The sequence below is a fragment of the Anopheles arabiensis genome, chromosome 2, assembly GCF_016920715.1.
Source record: "Anopheles arabiensis isolate DONGOLA chromosome 2, AaraD3, whole genome shotgun sequence".
Classification (NCBI taxonomy): domain Eukaryota; kingdom Metazoa; phylum Arthropoda; class Insecta; order Diptera; family Culicidae; genus Anopheles; species Anopheles arabiensis.
Genome location: NC_053517.1, coordinates 54,701,397 through 54,725,884, shown reverse-complemented (window position 1 = coordinate 54,725,884; position 24,488 = coordinate 54,701,397). Strand labels below are relative to the sequence as shown.

General features: G+C 39.4%; 2 protein-coding genes and 1 long non-coding RNA gene across 11 annotated transcripts; 1 reads left to right on the top strand and 2 right to left on the bottom strand.

The window, feature by feature from the left end:
- Positions 1-152: 152 nt before the first annotated feature.
- Positions 153-1,456, bottom strand: LOC120903006 (N-acylneuraminate cytidylyltransferase). Its single transcript, XM_040312207.1, has 2 exons — positions 1,324-1,456; positions 153-1,227 (listed from the first exon to the last, which is right to left on the bottom strand). The coding sequence occupies exons 1-2, from the start codon at positions 1,392-1,394 to the stop codon at positions 534-536; spliced, it is 765 nt and encodes a 254-aa protein (XP_040168141.1). The 5' UTR covers positions 1,395-1,456; the 3' UTR covers positions 153-533.
- Positions 1,457-1,594: 138 nt separating this feature from the next.
- LOC120902553 (rho GTPase-activating protein 39) lies at positions 1,595-23,836 on the bottom strand. Of its 9 annotated transcripts, XM_040311760.1 has the most exons (13): positions 23,708-23,836; positions 23,540-23,616; positions 22,047-22,181; positions 21,222-21,312; positions 9,507-9,997; positions 7,965-8,381; positions 7,180-7,547; positions 6,066-7,090; positions 5,678-5,973; positions 4,460-5,591; positions 4,211-4,334; positions 3,992-4,143; positions 3,667-3,891 (listed from the first exon to the last, which is right to left on the bottom strand). In XM_040311760.1, exons 3-13 carry the CDS (start codon positions 22,064-22,066, stop codon positions 3,667-3,669), a joined length of 4,341 nt encoding a protein of 1,446 aa, XP_040167694.1. In that variant the 5' UTR covers positions 22,067-22,181; positions 23,540-23,616; positions 23,708-23,836. The 9 variants fall into 9 exon arrangements, with proteins under 9 accessions (XP_040167850.1, XP_040167694.1, XP_040167446.1 ...); XM_040311512.1 differs by lacking the exon at positions 23,540-23,616 and having other exon boundaries at positions 22,047-22,586; positions 23,708-23,835; XM_040311435.1 differs by lacking the exon at positions 23,540-23,616 and having other exon boundaries at positions 23,708-23,835.
- Positions 5,518-10,764, top strand: LOC120903229. Its single transcript, XR_005739565.1, has 3 exons — positions 5,518-5,628; positions 5,720-7,062; positions 7,129-10,764. It is a non-coding gene; the product is annotated as an uncharacterized LOC120903229 (long non-coding RNA).
- Positions 23,837-24,488: the final 652 nt, after the last annotated feature.

Here is a 24,488-nt window from a genome sequence, read left to right as displayed (position 1 = left end):
TTAAATTAAGTATCATAATATCTTCTTCTTTGGCACAACAACCGCTATCGGTCAAGGCCTGCCTGTACCCACTAGTGAAGTGAGCTTGGTTTTCAGTGACTTATTGTTACCATAGTAGGATAGTCAGTCCTACGTATGGGGACGCGGTTTATTTGGGACTTGAACCCATGACGGGCATGTTGTTACGACGTACGAGTTGACGACTGTACCACCAGACCGTCCCCGAGTATCATATACTTCTTCAAATGATGTGTGCTACGATGTACAACAATTATCTATTAATGAAGCAAACTGTAGTATTTAAAAGTTGATAACCTCATATTACAGGAAATTTTATTCGGTATCTTCGGTGCAGTTTAGGTGGTGGCTCTTTTCCCTCCTTAGCGCAATCATACATACTTAATACTGGCTACATCAATTTTGCTATTATCATGAAGCTCTGATCGGTATTTAAAAAAGATTAGGCCTGAGTCGTTACAGGAATGAGAAGTGTGATGCGACACATTAAATAGGAAAACTCTACATTTAACATGCTACTCCATACCGAGCAAAATACGCGCCAAGGTCAAATGCCTCCAGTTGTCAATTTCTAGCACATCTTGCTCGTCTACCTCTACTACAGTGCATGTTTCGCTTTGAAAACTTCCCATCTCCATCACTAGCCGTCGGTCGGCAAAGTAAAACATACCTGTTTCCACCAGTTCACCCGGCCAGTCCTGGCGTCGTGGGCGGGCGAAAGGATCGAAGTTAATCGCCTTTAAATGGCCAGTTTCGACATCTTCCTTCCAGCGCAGCTTATAGCTTCTAACTACACTAAATGTACACGCTGGTGCGTTTTCCATTCCAGCGTTCATACGCGAATGAAATTGATGAGCTGCTGTTACCAAATAATGAGCCCGCAGAAACGGCGAGGTGCATTGAATTAACGCGAAATTGTGTATCTCCGGATGTGCATCTAGGAACTCACGCACCGCATCCAATGATGTTGAGTGGTCCTGTGCGTGCATTGCTGACCGGGCAAACACTGCAGCACCATGACGATCAGCTTCGTAAGCAATCTGTTCATGGTCAGTCGACACCCAAATTGAATCAAACACACCCGACTGGTGGATTGTGCCCAGAGCACGCCCTAACAGTGTTTGATTCGGTTGTATTTCGGCGATATTTTTCAATGGTATACCCTTTGATCCACCACGGGCTAGCACCAGCGCTGCAATCGGATGTTCACTGCAATGAAAGGATTCACAATGGGATTGAAGAACATTATAATTAAGCATAATATAGCTTCCACCAACAATTTACAACAGCAATTTAAGTACTAACGAATTAGAACTGCCGGTAAAACACGATTCAAACACATACAACAATACGATCAGTGTTGGGATCAACCCCATTTTAGATCTGTTTCGGAGTAAAGTAGATTAACACTGATGGTTCGTTGGCATTGCGCATGAATAGCAGCTAACACGACTATACCGCACCGCACGATGCTACAAACAATACATACAGTTCAGTCACACCATCACGCCAAGACGCACACCATCACATAAAGTAAAGAATGCAATATATGAAATAATTTGCAGTGGAACATATCTTTAAGTAGGTTTTGTTCTCTTTTTATTTGCATTATAATGCGTCAGGTTAATGTCCTTTCTTCATTTTCGTCGGCGTTCACTAGCGTCTATGTTTTAGTTTCCTCGTAATAAATTATTAATTGGTTTTTGCATGCTTGCTTTACTTAAACTTCTCTCAATATAGAATATATAATATATATTTTTATCTCAATATTCTTCAGCGCATTTTTCTTCTTTTTGTTTCATTGCTCGCATCTGCATTTGTGTTTGTTTTGTTTGTTTGTTTGTTTGATAGATTACTTGTTAAGTGAGTTTTGTGTTTGCTTCTTCAAAGCTTCTGCATAAATAGATTATGAGTTCGTGCATGCCTCGTTGTTGGACGCTTGTTAATAATGTGTTCATCTTCTACGATCGCATTTTGTTCATTTTCTCAAATCAAATAGAAAGTTTCATGTTATTGCGCTCTAGGGTACGTTACACGAAGGCCATAGAGATGGTAAAACTCATCAACACGATGAGAGCAAACAGTTTGTTGTCACTACTACGTACCCTTTTGTACTGGTCTATTGGACTAACATAACATTCTTTTCCGATCGATCCTCGTTAACCACGCGCAAAGTGAGTTTTAATTTATACGTTAAATCATTCATACATATCGTTGGTTTCGAACAAACTCATTCTTAATATATATCTACACAACTCTTTTATTACAAACAAGAGAGCGAAAAAAACTATTACCTAGCTGCCTGTTCTTAAAATACATATAATTTTGGTATAAAACAATCCCTAGCTCCTAAAACTATCAAATGAGTAAAGACTTTCCATTAGACATTAGCAGTTAAGAAGATGCTTGTGAATTCGTCAATTGACGTCAAATTCGATATTATAGACCTTACTGAAAAAATCATAACAAATATGACAAAATGGAAGAAGTTTATTGAAACCCTAGCTACATCTTCTGAAATCTTTGTATTCGTGAAAACGATAATAGTTTGGAAATCTTTTGGTGGGAGAGTATGGACTCAACAAACACCTGTGTGAAGCAAACTGAAAGTGTGTTTTGTTTTTGCGATAATCAAACTGATGAAAGCAATTATGAAGTAAGACTACATTTATTACCTGATCTATAATTCTTTTGTTTATTTAAATTGTGCTTGTTGTCCCATGTTTTGCCGTTTAAATTTAAAAAAAACTTCTGTATACCCACTTAGCTATCCTGCAGTACTCTCTACCCAGCACAGTCCAATAGTTGTTTTGTAGCTTTTATTGTGTAATTTGTGTTTTTAATTGTGCATATTGCGCACCTGTTGCTTTAAATGCCAGTAAGGAATAACTATTAGGTTCTCTTTTAGCTCATATGTTTTATACTTTTAACAATATTTGCCAGTGTCTGTGTGTTTTCGCCCAAGAGTTTTCGCAACCATTACGTTGCTTATGGATTTTGAGAATGAATGAATGAGTGGGATGGTTTATAAGATGCTTAATGTGAAAGTGTATTTTTATTCGTACTGCATTATTAAAAGTTTCTGTAAATAATACAATAGTTAGCAATCCCCGGAAGCGTCTTTTGACCGCTCTTCTTTTACGGTGTTTAGCTGTGTGTGCAAAGTATTTGATTTTTGTTGTGTGGTTACATCGTTTTGTTCCATTAACTTTTATTCTTATTCTTGTATCGCTGTTACGATTTTGTTTTTACTAAGCTGTATTTTGGTAAGTCGTAAGGTTTATGAACGGTACGTCGTTTTTCACGGTCGGGTTATCCAAAAATGTGCAGCAAAATATTCTGTTATATTCGCAACTCGATAACTGTATGTATCAAGATTGTATGTTTCTTTGCATAACTTCCTACTCAACAGTAAAACATTGCCAGTAAAACATTGCTATGTTAAATACAGCAACATTCCTACTGGCAATGCCGTATTTGAACCCGTGTTATAGCTGATGTAGCAAATCTAATTGATGCAGCAAATAGCAACAGCAAAAATGAAATAGATACCTGTCTATCCTGTCTATGTTTTCATTAAATTGGGGTATGCTCTACGGGATTGTACAAATTATTTCCATGATATTTCAATACATGTTGGTCTACTCTTCACACCAGATACGTGACACTGGAAGTGTCCATATGTTGTATCAGGGTACGCATAAACGTCATCTCTTTACGGGCATTTTCCAGAATAACTTTTGGATCTTGTGATTGACAGCGTAGCAAATTTGGTGCAAATACCATCGCCAGATTAGATGAATCCATTTTTGTATTAGCAACAACGTCAGGCAACGAAAATTGTTGTAGGAAGTGAATCAAATATGTTAGAACCTGGAAAGGACAACGAGAATGATTGATGGATTGTTTATAATCTGGGCCAAGATCAAAAGTCGTTGTTTTTTAAACAATTTAATGTATGTTGTACACCTACCAATCGATTGATTTTTGGTAACTTTTCTACGATAGCAGCTGCTTCAGCAGGGTCTTCCGTTTGCACACATTCGTCGTAAAGCTCATCCGGAATCAGCGGATCGTACAGTTCTCGATACCATAATTTCAACAAACTCGCAGGAGCGTGAGCATCTGAAATATTATAATATTCATTATTTTAAACCATTTTAAACCAATGAGGCTGATGATGTTTTCTTACCCATCGTGCCTTTGTTTTCTGGAAATTCCCAACGATCGATAAGATTTTTTAACATATTAACTTCGTCGACATCTGCCGGTACTCTGAAAATCCCTTCAGTTTGCTTCCCGTTCAGAAGTAACACCTAATAAATAAAATAAAACAAATATATAAATTAGAATGGATTATGTGTAATTGAACAATTTACAAACTGAAAGGAAATTTGAAATTTTGGTCATTTTTGAGAAATTCTAAATCATTCCGACTTACTTGCTCGGAAAGTGTTGTCTGTATCCAGGGCAGTTGGCGATCTGGAAACCTTTCCTTCTGCAGTTCCATTACTTCACTCAGAGTATTGCCGAACATGCTGTCGCGGAATATTTGCTCACGTGCCTGATTGATTTCGTCTTCTGTCGGTCGTTTAGCTTGTTTTCTTCCCGAGCTTCCAATACGATCCAATCGGCGGCAGGCTATCGTAGCGTAGTGCGAAATCTGAACGTGGATTGGCCACTTGCCAACTTCGGGGAAGCTGGTTGCAAAAGACGGATCCCGATGCCGATTTATGTATCCCAACAAGGCTGGTTGAAATGTAGGGGACGGTGGCACAAATGACAAACAAATAGCCATTAGTTCCCAGCCTCGAATCAACGAATCCCTACTCGGATTTTCTGTGGTCTGGCGGCACATTTGAATGTACAGTTCGTCGCGCAGCTGTGCCTGGCCCATCGCCATCGTAACGATGTCTATCGCCACCGAATTTAAACTCATACCAATACGTGCCTTTCGATCACCCATGTATATTTGAACCAACTTGAAAAGATCCGTTGCCATTTTCTTGCCTGCCTTATCCCTTGCCAACGACAACATCGGACGGCTTATCGCGTTTGATGTCCAACTGAGCATATCTCTCACGGAAGACTTTTTCCGGAAAATGCCCTTAGAATGGAGGTTCAGATTATCCTGCGCGAATTTCTCGATGTCACACTCCTTCAGCAAAGCCATTTCTGCTATCTTTCCGTTACCACCTACTCCCGGAGCAGATGCCCCCAGTGAGAGGTTTTCCTGGAATCGCTGTAGCAACGTAGCTTTATTGATTTTATGTGGCGGCTGTTGTTGAGGAGACTGCATTGCTCCCCCGAGTTGTAACTGCTGGTGGTGACCGGCCGCAGCAGCCATCTGTTGTAGATAGGATGTTTTTGAACCAAATGTACTATTTGCACCTCCCATCGGAACCGTAGGTACTCCGCGATCAACAGCATCCGGCACCAAACCGGATGAATCAAGAGCTGATCTCGCTCCCTGGAATGCAGCTGGCGGGAATTTGTGCAGTGGAGGATGATTTTTGACAGGACTGTATATTTGATCCGGCATGCTCTCCAACTTCGCTGTCACTTCTTCGGATCTATATTTTACCGAAATAATTCAACAATATTCGAAAGGTAAGTTTCAACGTCTACCGTACTTGAATATCGTACTTCAAATACTTACATGTCTTCCTTTTCGTCGCGGTCGCCAAAATTAAACTCAAAGTTATAGTATGATACACCGCCGTCCTGGGCGTGCCGGGCACCATACTCTTCATAAGGATAATGTGCTAAATAGTCACCGTGGCCGTCGGAATGATCCGAATCTTCATTATCCGGCTCGTGTCCCGAGAAAGAGTGCTCAGATTGACTGTCGGAATGAAACGAATCCGAATCCAGATCTCCAAGTCCATAAGAACCCGACAGTTTTGCCTGTTCTAAGATGTAATGTTGCAAAGGGAGCAAATGTTCCTGCATTTCCTGTAAAGAAAATATCGATACCACAGTTGCGGTGAGTCATTAGACCAATCAAAATGATAGATCATTATTATTATTTTTTTCGGAAGTATTACCTTATCCCAGTTGCAGTACAAAGGCGAGGTGTTGCCGTTGTCGTAATCGAAATCGAAACCGGTACCACCAGCGGTATTATGATTGCTGTAATTCTTGGACTTTTTCCCATGTTTTGCATTGTGCGATGATGAATTATTCGAAGCAACGGTATGAGTGGAACCGGACGACTTTTTCTCCAATGTTTGTTGTGGATCGAGCTGTCTATTGTGCCGGTCGAGATTGGACTGGTTCAGATTCAACGAAAAATGATCCTTGCCCGCACTGCCCTTGGAAGTGCTACCACTGTTGGTTTGATCCGCAGGATGACTAGAGGACGAGGATGCCGGAATGTTGGGTGGATAAGGAGACTGTTTACCACCCACAGACACCGCACCTGGTGATATTTTACCAGCACGATCTTGCTTCATCTTTTCTTGATATTTATCTGCTTTTCCCTTCAAACCATCCACACTGTATGGTTCGCTAGGATGATCACCTGTGGTATTGCTGCTATTGGTATTACTATTTTTATGACTAGATTTGTTGCTGCCGTTGTTTTGGTAACTGCTACCGGGAGATAGCTCCACCGACAAAGCTGATGGTCGCTGCACTTTTACTTGTTGCTGCTGTTGAGGACTAATTGGACTCTGGGGACTAGAATCGCTTGATTGCTTTTGTTGCTGCAAGGGCGATTTTGAGGACGTGGTGTGGCGCCTTCGCGTGATCGGTGTGTTTTCAACAGATTTGAAATATTTTTCATGCATTGAATCATCGCTTCCCCCTCCTCCACCACCCGCTGCTGTTCCGGAACCACCAACATTTCCTCCTGCTCCGGAGCCGGGTACATTACCACTTCCACCATTTCCGTCAAAGCTACCTTTCCGATGAGATCCACTGGAAGAATGATGACTTCCTCCGCTGCCGGAAGGACCATACGGTCGGGAAGAAATTGGAGTACCAAGAACACCGCCCACACCACTAGTAATTCCCGCAGATGACAGGAAACTACCCGATCTTGTAAGTGAGATTGATGATGCACTAGGATCTGAAAAAGAGCATTGGGGAAATTATTAATCCTTTTAGATTCTATTTGAGCAAAACCATCCAGTTCAGCCGCAGGGAACTATTACTTACTGCCTACATAATCGAAGCTTTCGTGCTTGGATACCATGCCCCCAGCAAGGTTACCATCTTTCGAGGTTGATTTTGAAGAGGAACCCCCAACACCACCGTCATGCATGAACTTCTTTTTGAACTGTGGCGTGCTCAACGAGTGTGATGGTGACGATAGGCTGCCGGCAGCAAGATCTGATGAGTTTGAGATCGAATACGACAGCATTTGGTGCGGTGGCGGCAGTGCTGACGAATGATGTAATGCTCCAAGGGCTAACTTTTCACTGCTGCTTACTGCAGACACAGCTGCAGTAGATGATGAAGGCGAGGGAACTACCACAGAATGCGGAATGTTGTGCGAACTGGAACTTTCCTGCAGCATACGATAGCTAGCAAAATAATACACAAAAATACATGATTTTTATTAATACATGAAGCGGATTATCATAAATGGGATCTTTTGCGTATTAACGATCACAAAAACCAAATATCACCACCATTTAGTTTGCTTTCCTTCTATGTGAGATGATGCTGGATGAATATAGTGAAATTAATTTTGGACTTGTTTTCTGTTATATTTTAGTCATATAGAATTCGTGAATGTGTCAACTGCCAATAGAGACGTGCAGACACTACAAACACACACACAAAATACATATACTACTACGGGTGACAATGATAGCGGATGCAGGATTTATTCTGGGATCACACACACGCACGCTACTATACATACTACACACCACCATGCACACCACCACCTCCCTCGCCCGAGTACGTATCTAGTTGATCGCGTTCCATGCACTTACCCGCTACTACTGTCAGGATTGTGTTTTCTACTACCCGTACCACCGGTGCTATGGCCATTCGTTGCATAACCACTGGAACCACTGCCATACCGCAGCAAACTGCTTCCCGTTGCTTCAGGAACGCTGCCCACAACGCCTCCGTGTAATCGCCGGTAGCTTCCGGACAGGCTACCCCCCTCAGGCGACTTGAGTGAGCTATCGGGATGATGATGGTGGTGAAAACGTTGGTGGTGTTGCTGCGATGCGTGAAGATGGCTATGTTGATAACTGGCCGGATAGCGCTGACTGCCACGAACCGATCCAGAAGATGTCACAGACATGCCACCGTGTCTGCAAAATTTGTGTGAATCCAATCGACTAATCGAAGAGTGGCTGCTACCATCAGCCAACGGGGAGGTTAAGATTTTCGGTGGTAATCTGATGTCACCAACCAACACAAAACAATCAACCCCATTACAACACCCCCCAGATGTGTGCGTTTTAAACGGCCAGAGAGTGGATGGTATACCCGCAAGAAGTGTGTGGTTCACAGCATTGTTTTTAAGGGAAATTAAGTGGTGGCAGTGTGAAAGAGTTGCATGACAAGGACGAGTAGGAAGTTCGGGAAAATCAGGTGTGCCAGTAAGCAAGCCAAATGCCATTCAAAAGGATATGCACAAAACAGACAGACAGAAAGACACACATACACACAAACAAAATTACGGTACGATGGAAAGCATTGGAGTTGAAAACGGTGATAAATTAAACAACAAATTTTGTTGTTTTCCGTAGAGCCAAATACCGAATAGTCCGAACGAAGATTAGGGTGCAGGGATAAAAAATAATTTTTTTGGGCAAAATTATGTTCACACACGACACGACATAATTACGGTATTACGAGGAATATTTCATTGGGTTTACAAAAGGGAAACAATAGCAACAACATAATATTTTCAAATCAAGATACCACAAACCAATACAAAACATTAAAAAAACAAACATTTAATTTATGTAACAAAAATATTACGAAATCAAAAGTCGTCGTCGTCATGCCAGAAGACAGTAGGAACAAAACGATGCGAAAAGTAGATGTACGAAGACGAGGAAGAGATATCGCAAGCGAAGAAAAAAGAAGCATCCGAAAAATGTTGAAAAGAAAGAGAAAAAAAAGGAAGAGAAAAACAACAATTCAAAACACAGAACAGAAAACAGAACAACATTAAGGCACTTAAAACAAAGAATAAATAAAAACTAATCGACTTTGTTCTAATAGATATCGACCTAAATAACTGCTGTAGCGTACGTACATACTCGGCAAAACAAAATTTTGATAAAATGGGACAAACGTACTATTACAGATTTAGGAATATAACAAAAGGCTAGCAAAATTTGGAAACGGAAATAATTAATTTACACATTGCTGATTGCAACAGCAACAGTAAGCATACGTAGAACTGCGTAGAATCGTTCTTTGTCGTTTGTGGTCGCATTGCAAAACGGGATTCTAGTGGAAGTATAGTAAAAAAAGGCGTATCATACTCGTGTGGTTCCGATGAGACTTACCTATGCTGAAGGCTGTGTCTTCCCTGTGGACTGGCCAGAAGCTCACTGTTACTGCGTTGATCCAATCCGCCACCGCCGCCACGACGGTGGCCAGAGCTGGAGCTACGATGGTGATGATCTCTGTCACGGTAATCCGTGACGCCTGTCGCCGTTCGATGTCCACAAGATTTTCCCACCGTACCACTGCCACCCAATTTCGATGCTCCACCGAGTGAACCTAGACCACCGATACCACCTGCGGTGCTTCCACTGCTGCCCGTTCCATGGTGGTGATGGTGGTGATGATGATGCGGAAGTGTTGCATCTTTTCGATCGCTAGGATCTGTGTTTTGCTTCAGGGTTTGCAGCTTAGCCAGAGGGATAATATCACAGTTCTGTGGCCGATGCCAAACGGTTTTCTGTGAGGCAACATTGTAGTAGTAAAAGCGACAGGTATTTGTGTCAAACAGTTCCCACCACTGCGATGCATCCGTACGTTTGATAGTTACACCCTAAAAGTAAAAAGAAACATAAAATGTTATAGAAAAAAAATTCTCACAAAAACACATTTTTGCATTAAAATGCTTCAAGTTATGATTGCATTGTTGTTAAACCTTAAATATCTCAAATAGAATTAAAATATATTTTTTATTCATATAATAATCCTTTATTCTACAAAGGACTGTCAATAAGTTAATGTAGTCATCCATAGTAGAAAATACATAATATCTTATCATTGGCACCTAATAGAAACCATAATAACAGTTTGGGTAAACGATTGCAGCATAGTTTTTTTTATTGATACTGACTATTACACATTATCACACATCAATTTCATCAGTCGCAATACTTTCGTGTTATAGCTTGCAAGTGAGAGTATGAGAATATCACTATCACAATTCATCTATTAGATAACTCAGTTACTACAGTGTAATTACCGTTGAGATCAATCAGCTTATATGCAACGCTGGATCTCTCAACAAAAATCATTGCTTCTCGACATAATTGATAATGAAATTTATTTTTTATGAAAATCGCACACCACAGCAACTCATATGCTTTAGGCTATTCTTTATCTCATCATATATGATGTACTCCCAATGCTAAACAATACAGAGATAATGGAATGGATAATGGAGAAAATTTTAGGTAATTTAAGTAATTTTATAAATCTTTTTGGACTATTTAAAAATCTTTAACTAACCGTAATGCCGCGAAGAACGATTGCTGTACCTTTAAATATCTATAAATGAGACTGATCACCATGAATAAAAAAAAACATATATTTCAAGAGAGAAAATGAATAATAAAAAAAGAAGTAGCAAAAGTAAAACAAAACAAAAAATATTTAATAATAATTCTATGAAAGATGTAGAAAAAGGACACCCTATAGAGACAGGATAAGACCGTAGAGAAAAATATTTTTCTTATAAAATATTAAACATAACAAAGTTTAATAATAATACAAAAATTTTATCGGACGAGAAGATGTAAAAAATATCGGTAACAGAATTCGAGAAATAGGATAAAAAAAGCAGCTGTGCAAATAACTAAAGCAAAAACAGTTACAACCAGTAACTAAGCTATTGAAAAACCGGGGAAAAATGAAAATGGTATTATGCTAATTGATAAAGATTGGTAATATTTTATTACAAAAAAAAGTGTTTGCGTTTCAATCATTAAATCTGAGTTATTTATATCGTCGACGAAGATCTTTACATTGAGGACGTGCTGCAACAGTAGAGCCTCTACAGTGTCCAATCTAAACTAATAATGAATACATTCGTCAATGTATCCCCGTTATGTCCAACGCACGCAAGCAATTACTGAGCACATTGACAAAATGTAGAAATGATGGAACTTGTTGGTCAATATGATGACAATGAATCAACAAATGTATGTTGAACCAATGAAATGCATAACATGCACAACAAAGTCAGCCAGTTGTGTTATTCATTCGTGCAATTAAACATACAAATACCAATTCACCAGTGGCGATTCTCGTTTGTCAATTTCGCAAAATTATATGTATATTCTGTATTTTTGGACTCAAAAGTTATTTACTACGATGACCAAATTCTTCCCACACGCTATTGTTCCCGGTAAAATTAACTTGGCCGAATAAATTTGCCAAAACGGGTCAGTTACACATCATTTAAAGACCAATTAAAGATCATTTGCTTGATTGATGTATACATATGATTAAATTTGCAAACATCCATTATAATAAGAAACAATTAAAATTTTGTTTACTATTAAAGATTAACTAAATCATATTCTATTCATATAAAAGGCTAGGAATACAATTTATATAAAGTAAAACAAAAAACAGGCGTAATCTTACGGCTTCAACAAAATAATCTATCTATCAAGCTATGGAACGGTGTCGCTGTACTGTTGTTTGTGTTGTATTTTACTCATCAAATACGTTCAATCCACCGGAAGTGTAGCCAACAGCTGCCAGTTCAAATGCCAGTTCAAATGTTGCCTACTCAATGCTAACTGAAAAGCAGTCTAGCGGATGCACCATGGTAAGCCACCCGACAATAATCTTAAGGTCGGAAAACAAACGGACTGCGACTCACCACGAACAAGGCGTTAAAACTCGGTTCCATAAAGTGTCGTCGTGTGCGCTTCCAAAAACGTATGCGGTTAACCATCAAGATACTATGACAATCAATGCGTGCGTGCGTGCCAGTATTCTTCATGTTTCTCTCGTTTAGAGAATCACGGAGAATCTCGCAAAAGAAAGCATATGTTTGTATGGGTTACTCATGTGCCCGCATGTTGATGGTGCACATGTTTTGTTGTGCTTTTTTTTTTTTGTTCTTTTACATTCATTTCCATCATTGGTCGGGTCGGACCCTTTCCTTTTTCGTATTTTACGTTTTTGTGCTCTTTCTTTTTGCTAGCTTCTCACATGGGATTTGCTCCGTTTTTGAAGATTAAAAATAATAAGCCAAAGTTCTATCAGTATCACGAAGTGGTCAGCACATAATGCCATATGGTTAGAGTTGCGATAGCTAATTCCAATAAACATAAAATATGCACGTTTTTACGCAACTCATAATTAGTACAAAATTCAAAGCATATCCTGCTATGGGAAATCAAAAAATCACTGAAAGCCAAGTCTTGGACGGTTGTAGTGCCAAAGAAGATGAGAATAAGTATTGATACAAACTGCTTTACACAAGCGTCAAGAGTTTGACTTAGTTTTGGATCCAATTTGATGCATGTTACATACATCGCCAATCAACGTACTGCAGCAAAAAAAAAAAACAAACACACAGGAAATGATTTCGACACGCGAATCAAATATAAGGATGTACAACTCGACTAGCCCAACATGCCCAGACAGTGGCTGTGTGGTTCAGGCAAAGAAACCAAGGCACGGCATTATCTCGCCGACGTTAATCCAACCGTTACTGACATCCCTCTGAAGTTGTCAATGCCCGCTCCGCTACATTAATATTTATAAAGGACGATTGCAGAGAAAAGTCAAGCGCCAAGCGTCCAAATCGCATGGACACGGTTGACGGTACACAAGTAGCCTTCCTAAGGTTCCCAGTGGCAACGGAAAATAATTCATTACTTCCGTTCGGTTGATGGTGTCGGTGCAGCGACTGCCAATAGAAATATCCGCTGAATAATCACACCACGGATCGGTTTTAGTATGCGTATGGTTGAGGTTTTTTGGGCTACCTTTCAATAAAAGAAGGCTGGATGAACGAATAACGCTTTCAAAGAGTGATTCATTCGTTGGTAGGATATCACCTAACTTTTTAATAATTGATGTATTTTAGAAAACATGGCATATTATTAAAGAAATTATTCCCTTGTTTGGGTCAATTTGCTAACCGAGAGACAGTGAATACATCGCAATTGTGTTTATTCTTTCACCTTAGACCCATAGCCATAGCGATAATGCAATGAAAACATTTCCTCCTATCAGATTGCTCTTTACTGAATACATTTACACTTACACTCGTGAAAACAAACTACGATCATATTGCGAAAATAGCTGGCTGTTTCATTTGATTCTGTTGCTTCGAATTTAACTGTTTCTATTACAGAAAACTACAGAACATAATAATTTGTTTAACAATTTGTACTATAAGAAGGACCTGAAAGGTGCATCTTTGCCAAAAATCTACCCATAAAATATATTGTTCAATTAAAATAAACTTGAAATTGAGTAGCAAAACAAAACATCTCAACTATTGTCCAACAGGCACAGCCGCATCAAGTGTACCCAGCATGAGAATTGTAATGTTTGCACAGCGAGCAAAATACTACTTTCCACGATTGTAAGGGCCACTCGAAGGTTCGTAAGTATGGAGATCATGAGTAGCTGACCAACTTTTCCCGATTCGACGTTAAACAAAGCGCTCGTAATGGAGAGAAAAAAATCAACCAACCGTAGCAATGCTCGACGACCGCAGCGACGAACGATGCCCTGTGGAGGCCAACCTTCAAAAGCTGTTCGGTTGGTCGATTGGCCGTTCGGTCGGTCGGCTGGTCGCTAACGGGTTGCTCTTCTTTTCTTTTAACGGTCACCACCACATACATTGCCATGTTGAAAGCAGCCTATTTAACCGCTAACTTGGCACAGCGTACCAATAGGGCTAATGTTGTGAATGCAGAAGAACTCAATCGATCGATCGATCACCACCTACAATTCGTATTTCCTATAGAATTTGGTTTGACTTTGCATGCCCAAACAGGCAGATGTCATTGCGCCTTCTTTAAATTGAAGAAAAGCAATGTATGGTAATGATATTTTTTAAACAAACCGAAAACCTTTAAAAGGGAACTTAACGCTAATTACATGAAGAAATCGGTAGATCAATTGCACAACACAACGTGCAACCGACTTGCACATCGAAGATATCAGTGGGGATAAACCCATTTGCTGGCTTGCTTTCACTTTCTTATCATCACCATGCTGACACGCTGCACTGTCAAGATGGGCGAGTAAAACTGTTAGCAATGTTTATGCCCGATCTGCACAGAGAGATCATGCTAACGCGTGCTGGTTCGTATTTAACGCTTCCTTTCTACCAGATTTGTTTCCTCGCAAGGTTTCTTGCCTTTTCTGCAGAAAAGCAGCCAAGAGGGTCGGTTTATTAATATCCGGTGCAACAGGAACTTCACCTTCCGTTCGTTCGTTCACTGAATGCCTGTCATCTAAGCGTTACACATAACTCTATACAACCCTATACAATCCTATCTATACAGTCACAGCTGCCCATGCTATATAAAGAATAAGTCGTTCATTAATGTTACTAAAATGACACCCGGATAAAACTGAAGGGGTCTAAAAAATCGTTTTCGCTAATCGTGGGTTCTCTTCATGCAGTTTTGTAGTTAAAAAATTCTATACTTAGTTTGTTGCATTTGCAGAATGTTAAACGATAAATATATTTTATTACTGAAAATTACAAAAACTACTATTTTCTCTTAAACCATCAAACTGCTGCATATCCCCTACTTATAAACACATGTTTTGTCGTTTTTAATATCTTTTTTTAAGTATCTTCATCTTCCAACATTTTTCAAACCAAAGAATTATCACTCATCAATGGATATTCTAATGGAACAATTTGAAAGATCTATGACTATAGTCACTCGTTCTACACCACAAGCTTGTTGCTACAGATAATACACCTCGTAAAAGAGTATGACTGGCAAGCATAGAATAAATTGAACACGGGTAAAATTGAAACCATTCTGTCTCCAGTACGTCCATGTTTGGTAACGCAAGAGCCATATTACGCATATATATAGGCCGCATCGCAAATGGATGATCACATCACAAACTGCGAAACGCATGTAGTCGTCGCTTCTAAAAAAAGAGAATGGCGTAGATGATGAATTTGCTTCAATTATAAGTGGCAATGATAGACCAATCATTCTACGGTTCATTCGTTCGCCTGTACCATTAACATTTGCATCAGCTGTGTTCGCAAAAACTACGTTATGTGTAGGGGCTGCTGGGAGGCACTTTCTCTTCGGTAACGCATATTAAATTAATCGGCTTTGGTAATCGCGTTTTCTTATTTTACACAATAAAAAATTAAAAACAAAAACCACAGAGAACAAAAACAATAATCGAGATCGATTGCACTGTACCAGAGTGGAGTTACAGAGGAAGTCTAGACATTTCCATTTGCACCATCATTCTTAAAACACTTCACAATGGATTGACACAATAACAAGAACACCATATGCATGGGTTACATACATAGAGTGATTTAACAATTAGGTGGCAGTGATAAGCCTTGGAAATTAATCTTAAGAAACTACGATCAATTATGACACAACAAACAGCAAACTTTACGCACATACAGCTTAGTGAAAAAATGTAGATTGCCAGTTCGTAGTTGTCTACAGTTACGAAATTTTGCTCCGAGAACATTTATTAGATCTATTCGTTCAGGATAAACTATTGAGCAAAGCTTAGAAATAAAAATGCAATAGGCATGTGCTCGTATCCTAGCAAGTGTATCTCGAACAAATAACAAACAACGAGTATGTTGCAACAGACGAAATGTTACATTACGCCACGGAGTGAAGTACAACAGTGCTCTCCAACCTTTTTAGTATCACGGATCACTTAACTTAGCTTCAAAGCTTCTTGATGTTTTACTCTTATGTTACACATGCCTGTAAAAAAATAAATCGTGACTGTGACAAAAAAAAATTGTACAATATGCATCGTAACAAGCTATTCTTTTCAGAAAATTAATTCTTTTGCTAAATTAATTATTCGAAATTAATTCTTTTGCTTTTCGAAAATTAATTCTAATATTTTCATATCATGAGCGGGCACGTGAAAAATATTATGGGTGACAGTTGAACACATACAAATCGAATTGAAAAATTTCATCCATGTTAATTGTTGCTACTTTTGCATGCTTCATGGCCTAAAATTTTACCGGTATATCTACATGCACGGTGAGATGCTTACGAAAACTTTAAGTTGTTATACCAGCTCCAGAAGTAAATTCCACGTGCTAAGTAGAAACGATTTCTATCAGGCTACATCATCAAGGAAAAAACTAGGCTAACGCATTGAAATCTATATTCGATAGTCATGTATAATTAATGACGGTCCTCATTTCTATTTACACACTGCTAAATATTAAAACGGCATAAGAAATTAAAATGTAATCATATTTATATTTATCTAAATTAAATTACGAAATGCTCACTGACACTTATTCCTATTTTTTTTAAACACACAACTATCACACAGTGTTGTCCGTTTATATCTGTTGAATTTCGGTTCGGTTCGGTTCGGTTCCGAGGTCGAAGATCAAAACGCGCCATAGCACAAATAGTTTGATGATTTTGTATGACTTTGGCCGCTTTTGGGTGTTTTGGTTACATCGTGTAGTTTAAGCTATACATGTCGCTCGTAAAGCAATTAAAGGCTTGTATGACTGCGCTAGTCACAAGGAAAAACAGCACATGTTTTGATAATAACACATCTAGTTTGATTAAAGTCCATAAAAATGAATGTTAACAATTACAATAAACACTGTTTAATTTATTTACGAACACCATGGATAAGGTAATAAATATCAACTCTCTCATATAAACATTCAATAGTGTTCCAAAAAGTAAAAAAAAAATTGTTGCAAAAATAATCAGCATTCCATGCTCTGAGGACGACACAATTTTCACTACTTCGGATCAACCGAGCTTTTTTAAAGAATTTGAGGTCAAAACAATCACGTTTGTGAGCAGCAAGCACAATTACCGACATCACTAATAATAACATTCAATTAAGGCTGCTTTCTTTGCCTTCCAGAAGAATGGAAATCGGGTGAATATGTCCGAAGAAGCCAGTTGCTTCCAATGATTCATAACGGTTTGGTCAAATAGTGATGCGCGCAAGACTATGATTTTTTTTCTGTCTATCGGTACAGTTCGGCAAGAAACGATTTTTGTTGTTCCTTTTTCTGAAACACGTAATTCTATGCATTCCTCCGGCATGCGGATCAATCTGTCTACGATATACACCAAAAACATCTTCCGTTGCAACGGCTTTACAAGAAGCATGTCAATGGCGCACACTGGCGAAAGCAAGCTCGTGCACCTCACTTTGGTTTATTTTTGTTCAATATTTACATAAACATCTGGAAAAAGCAATGTGAATTCATTGCTGGTGTACGGAGCCTCCGCTAATGGAGAAGTGGTTGTTGATTGTTGACCGAGAAAACGAGTACGAGAAAAACGATTATCGCTACCAAAGCAAACACTCTATTGGTTCATACAATTTTCCATTGAATCTCAAGATGAAGATGCACCAAATCTTTTCGAGAGTATTCAATCCATTTAATTTGCAAAAAAAAACATTCACAAAATCAGATAAATGGCTTAAACCCGTAGGAAAACCGATAAAAAGCCAAATAGTAAGGAATTAGTTTCTTATTTTAATCAAATTTTTCCAAAGAAAATGAAGAAGCTCTCTGAAACTAATAAGCTTTTTTAACCTAATAAACTTCATGAAGCCTTTTTGTTTATTCAGAAGTACTTTTCTTAAAAAATAGATATAATATAATTATATCGTACAATAATAACGTATAATTTCATCAAATAACATCGAATCAAATGCCATTGAAATATAATTCATATTTGCAAGCACACATTATCTTGGTAATTCATCATTCAACGTTCGAAGACTTATATATTTTATATTTCATGTCATTTTTTGAGAATAGTACATGATGATGATGATGATGATGATGTTGTCTCAATTCTTTCTCCTTCACAGAATAATAATACATGATATAAAAAAGACTTTAATGGATTATCAGGATCATGCTACCCAAACGAAATTGATCACCGACGAAGGCATGTCGTATCCATAGACGCAGATGCATTTCACAATTCTTCCGTCTGCATTTAATAAGCTATTTCCTGTGCTGTCTGTCAATTTCATCATTGTCTGCTTTATTTTTTTTTTTAAATTAACTAACAGTTCAGCTAAACTAGTACGCTCTGAAACTCCGTTGGAACTCTGGAAGTGATGATAAGTTTACAGTATATTCAGTTATCAGCAGGTTAGATATTGAGGAACATGATCAACATGAAATAAAGTTACAGATCTTTAGTATAGACCAGGGGTCGCAAAACTTTTCAGTTGGTGGGCCGAATTGCATTTCAAGTAACGCATAAAGATAGTGAAAATTCTGAACTTTTTAACCTTTACAAAGTCATCGCGGGTCGCATTATGGGCATTCGAAGGCCACATGCGGCCTGCGGTCCCTAGTTTGGTGACCCATGGTCTAAACACATGTGTCTATTTAAAATGCGAGCTCTTCAGTGGTTAAATAATTAAGAATTAAAATAACCTTCTGCCAAGTGGATGGCTAGTGCACCTTTGCCTGTGAATAAGTAAACTCAAGTTTTAAAAATAACATTCTTTTGCCATCATTGGCCTCTGGCTGTAGTCTAAACCACGGAAAGCCTGGAAAGACGATGGACAAGAAAAAACAAACAATCTGCAAGCCCGCAAGCAAACAGGAGACAAACAAATAATAATCAAGGTCAAGTTCCTTTACGAATAGAACCCTTTATTCACGTAAAATAGTTAGAACAACTTTGCTGTACGTCACGGATGTTCACTTTGGTACTGTTAAACAAAAACAGCTACACACAAATATCGTTCCATTTTTGTCCTCTTGTTTATAGCGCTTCTAAGTGGTCAGTCTAAGCTAGTGGTCGGCAAAGTACGATTCGCAGGGTCGCATGCGCGGCTTCATATATTTCATAGAACTTTCACCATACTCTCTTCTCTTCTTCTACTTGGCGTAACGTCCTACGCGGTCATGCTGGTCTATACAGGGTTTCGAGACTTATTCAGTACCACGCAGTCGGATAGTCAGTCCTTGCCACGGGGGGACGGTACATTCTAGACTTGATTTCACGACAAATGTTGAGTCGTGCGAGTTGGCTACTGTACCAAGGAACCGCCCTCGCTTATACTTGGCAATTAATGTTGATCATCACGTGGAAGTGTACTGCTAACATTTTTTAAACAATTAGGTCCTTTCGGCCGTAAAATTTGCCGACCGCTGGACTAACCCATCGCTATGATATTCAATCCTATATACGACCCCACCTAGAACCTACGACAGGTATTTATAAGATCGTAAACTATGATAATAACACACTGACATCGATAATCCACCGCCAAGAAAAAAAACTTGGCATAAATGATCCTGAATAGAATTAAACTATCAGTTTCGTATGCATACAGTCGTCAAATGCCTGCAAACTAATTTTCTATTTGTGAACCGTTATTTTTCTCGATAAAAATAGATTACTGATGTAAGCAAAAACATGGATGAACATTTGGCCAAGCACCATTTCAATCTTCAGACAATAACACAGCACTACAAGTGAAACGATGTCAATATCGGCTCCTACGGAAAACGCGAAAAGCGAACGTTTCTAAACGCTGTATGTTCGACGTGATCATTGATCGTTGCATTTAACGCCAATAAAACGCACCTCCAAGCAGCAATACAAAAAATCGCCCGGAAAGTTACAGCAAAAGTGAAACGTTACAACGACGCTTCACTGGTCCACGTAACGCACTCTCTCTCTTTACAAGTACACTATCTTAACAAAACGCGCCTCTACCTCGCATGAAGATGCTCTTATTTTATGAACAGAAACGTAGCTCCTTATAAACACATCATTGCAGACCCTTGAAGATCGGACATATTTGTACTACTAAGAAATTGAAATAGTGCAACCTAATGAACATAATGAAACAATGTTTACAGTCGATTTTTAAAACTGCATCAGGTTCGTCAAACTGATAGATCACATAATTAAAAAAAATAGAAACAATCAATTATACTTAAGAGTGCAATGTAGCTGACAATGTTCTGAGCACAATATCGCACAAAAGCACAACACTCAAAAATCACTTTCCCTTTTCATACTAGTTTTGTTTTGATTAACCCTTCAATTTAGTTGTGCGTGTGGGTGCTTATGTGTCGTTTTTTCTTTTTGTTTCTAAATATTGTCTAAATTCGGTCACATATTAACAATGTACTAAACATGTTCTTTTTGACCATCATTCCAGACTCCCGCAGGGTGTCCCAGGGAGAATAATTTGTGCGAATTATTTGTTTTTAAGTTTGAATGCACCATTATGTCACGCATGGGATGGTCAACTCAGTTGAATTTGCACATGCAATAAACTCAAGACTTTCAATACTTTTCATTATTATATAATTAATTTTTGATAAATTTTTAGTATTAATAAACGCTGAGTCCTTGCATAGTAGAGACTCGAAACAAAGAACAATATGTTCTTTAGTTGCGCGGATTCGGAGATACGCGATTTTCTTAATTTTAAAGATCAAATGTCAAATCAATACAATTTGCTTCAAGAATGATCCAATGCAGTATAAATTACATTTTTATTAATAAATTTAGTCCACTTACAAGCGAAAAATATCAAATAATTCTGCACGAATCGTATCAAATAAATGATAAAGTGTATAAAACTACTAAATTGCATAAAAATACCAAGACACCAATTGTGTGTTGGTCGAAAACCGCGTAATTCGACATACGCGGATTCCTCGGGAACGCACAAACCGTGCAACTCGGGAACAGACTGTATACAGCAAATTGTCTAAGTATGCTTTAGTAATGTTTTTTACTGAAAGCTATTCAGTAATAGATAGTTTTATTTCGATTACTTACCTCAGGAGGATCCCACACGCACTCGCCTGTCGTCAAATTAGCGTACATATGTTCCTTGGTTCGGGGCTCGATAATTTCCACCCATTCCACCCTATATTCAATGATTGAACGAAAAAGAAAATGAAAACAAAGTTAGTTAAGATATATTAGAACCCTCCGCCGAAACGCCGAACTGATTGGAGACATCACAAAATCGGTCACGCCCCAAGATTGCCCCCGGTTTGAGCAGAGTTGATAACAACAACAAAATTGTTAACAAAAATATTCACAAAACAAATCCTTGGAAGAAACTAACATCATAAAAACAACATCCCAACACATCGTAATCACGTCTTTTGCTTGCTCGCGTTTACATCACTTGCTGATCGATCTTGTTGAAGGTTTTTCGAACAGCACAGCACAGAAAACAACAAAAGCATGCACGCGTGCCAAGAAAAGGAAAGGCTTACTACGTTCTATGGCTGGCTCAACGTAAACACAAGCGTGTTTTGTATCGATTTTGACTCTGTCCCATGCCATGCCGAATCTCAGCTATACCAGAAGGCAGCAGAAAGCAGCTTAAAACGAGACACGCTCTCGCACGCATTGTAGCAGCTGTGTTGTTCCTTGCGACTTGCCCTTTAAATAAGGGCGGCGCACAAATTACCATCAACAACTCAGAAAGCCGCTACGAGCACAGCGCCACAAACAACTCTATCCGACACGGCGCACGCAGAACGCATGTCGGTAACGGTCGTTGGTATTGGTGTGTACGATGCGCCGGAAAGAACAGTAAGAAGAAGGTGTGAAGCTATCTATCTGTAGTCATCGATGAGACATACGCACCTTTCTGATGATGTTGACATTTTGTGCTGCCGATTGTTTTATCCAATCTGTAATCGAATGTAGCTCGCTGCGACGTTCCTGAGCGCTTTAAGCGTTTAACCGAATATGTACGCACATTAAGTTATCACGTATTAGCTGTGGCACAATAGAATAATCAGATTAATACACGATGATTATGCGCGCTCTACTAGCTGCCTATGGCTGCCGCTACAGCATCGCAGCTATCAGCTATTGATTCGCCGTTTCGTCTCGTTCCATTCTTTTCGCTAGGCAGTACAGCAGGCACAATACTATTTGAAATCGAAGGAGCAACACTAGGAAAAAACGCTTTTATCAAAGCCTCCGCAGATCACATCAGCACGGCACAAATTGCGAATAGAGCAGGGTTGCGCTTGCGATACGAAACATGGCCCCAACCGGCGTACTATAAGGAGGGCGTGAAATCACGCAAAGCATGGGATAATGCACGCACGCACGCACGCTCACACACTTGCACTTACACCAGACACACGCTACACAAATACTTTTACGTACATCAAACTAGAATGGCCGAAAATAGCAAAGATTACCAACGTCGTCGACAGCGCACTATCTCGCACTTTTTTTACTCGCGCGCACACACACACAAGCCCCAACAAGCAGCAATGTAAAGAAGACTCCCAATAAGGCAAACACTTTTTTTCCACCAGCTATTCCACTAGCCCACCCAGGCTTCCTGCTTGCCAGGAGCAGATTTTCTCCACGGAAGCTAGGAAACCCTACACCATGTACCAGAGAGCGCTAGGCTGCAAGCGAAGGAAATTGCACTTTGCTGATCAGAACTGGAGCATCTTTTCCTTGCACATTTGATACGTTTTACACAAATTGTCATTTTTCGATTGAACACACGTACCAACCTTCATCCCGGCAAACACTTTTCTTCTACGTTTCTCTCTTGCTTCGGTTCACGGAAAAAGCGGTTGCGGTATCGTTTTGTCGCACTTCGCACCCTTTTCAAGCGATGTCGCTGGCACTATCGCACCGCCGCTGCTGTTTTTAGTATTATTGCTAGTGCGCTGCTCACATCGCTACGCTCTCTCTCTCGCTCACACACACACACTGTCGCCAGTGAGATAGCTGTCGCGCGTGCTCGTGGCGGCGAAATGGAGAATGAACGAGGCCGACGAACTACCAACACCGGACATGCAGCGATGGTAGCGGAAGGGAAGATAGAAAGGAAACAGCAGACAGCACAAGAATCGCCGCACTGCGATTCGTTCCAACACCAACCGGACCTCTTCCAGCGATAACGCTTGCTGAGACGGGGACACCGCGAACGGGGGTTACTAGCAGTAGTAAACAGATTTCTGCTACATTTTTCACCATTCGTACAATGCTTTCAAACTGGCACACAGAAAACGCCTGCCAAGTTCACGGTACCATACTTTGGGAAGCACTGGAATCTATATACCCTAGCAAAAGTTGCACTATGTCAGACACCGCTTTCTACACACCCTCTCAAAACAACGGTACCACTGCAACTCCTTCCAGGGGTTGAAAGCCACACAAAGGCCAACGCAATGCTGCAATGCTGTGGAAGTGCGGAAAAAACCCCTCGCTAGTAACGCTAAACCAATCTTTTCACGGCACTAGCTTACTAGCTAAGCACACTTTTCATTTACCCGACGCTTCGACGGTAAGTAATCTACACGAACTGCATAATCCAAGAGTTATTACTTCTGCTGTTCACACTTTTTCTCGAACAGCAGCTGCACACAGTATTGTTTTTTATGCTACCACAGAGGTTCAAATCAGGGGAGCGAGTGGAACATGAGACGATCAGGTAGGCTCATTGGATCTCACAAGAAGCCATGTTAGTCAACAATGAGCTGTGGCAACGTCAAAATAATTATGCACGATACTGCAACATTTTCACAAAAAGTAACATAAAAAGGTATGAATTGTGCAAATTAAACAAAAACGATAAACAAAAATTTGACGCTACATACAAAGCTTCCATATTTCGATCTTCTTCTTCTTCTTCGTATTGGCTCAACAACCCAAGCGGAAATTTTCGGACGATAACTCATACACTCTCATAATTTGACAAGCAATATATGATTGTATGTGTGGTTCTTCCATTCGTAACATTTCACTCTCCAAGCCAAGCGTTGAAGCAGGTTATGTGTATTTCTTTTTGTGTATTATGTTTAGTTTGCATTTAAATCAGTTGTGTTCTTTCGTATCGTATCATTCATATAAATACCAACAATTTAAAAACTATTTAACCTCAAAATGTCTAACGCTAGACGTGAAATGAAGATAGCAAATATGCCATTGCACGCTGTTGTGGTTATGTGCCGATAAAAGTCTGAATCTCGTACACTGTTTCGTTTGTCAAATCGTGCACGAAATATCAATCGAAAAAACAGCCAAACATTTTCACTCGTTTGGGTACGTGCC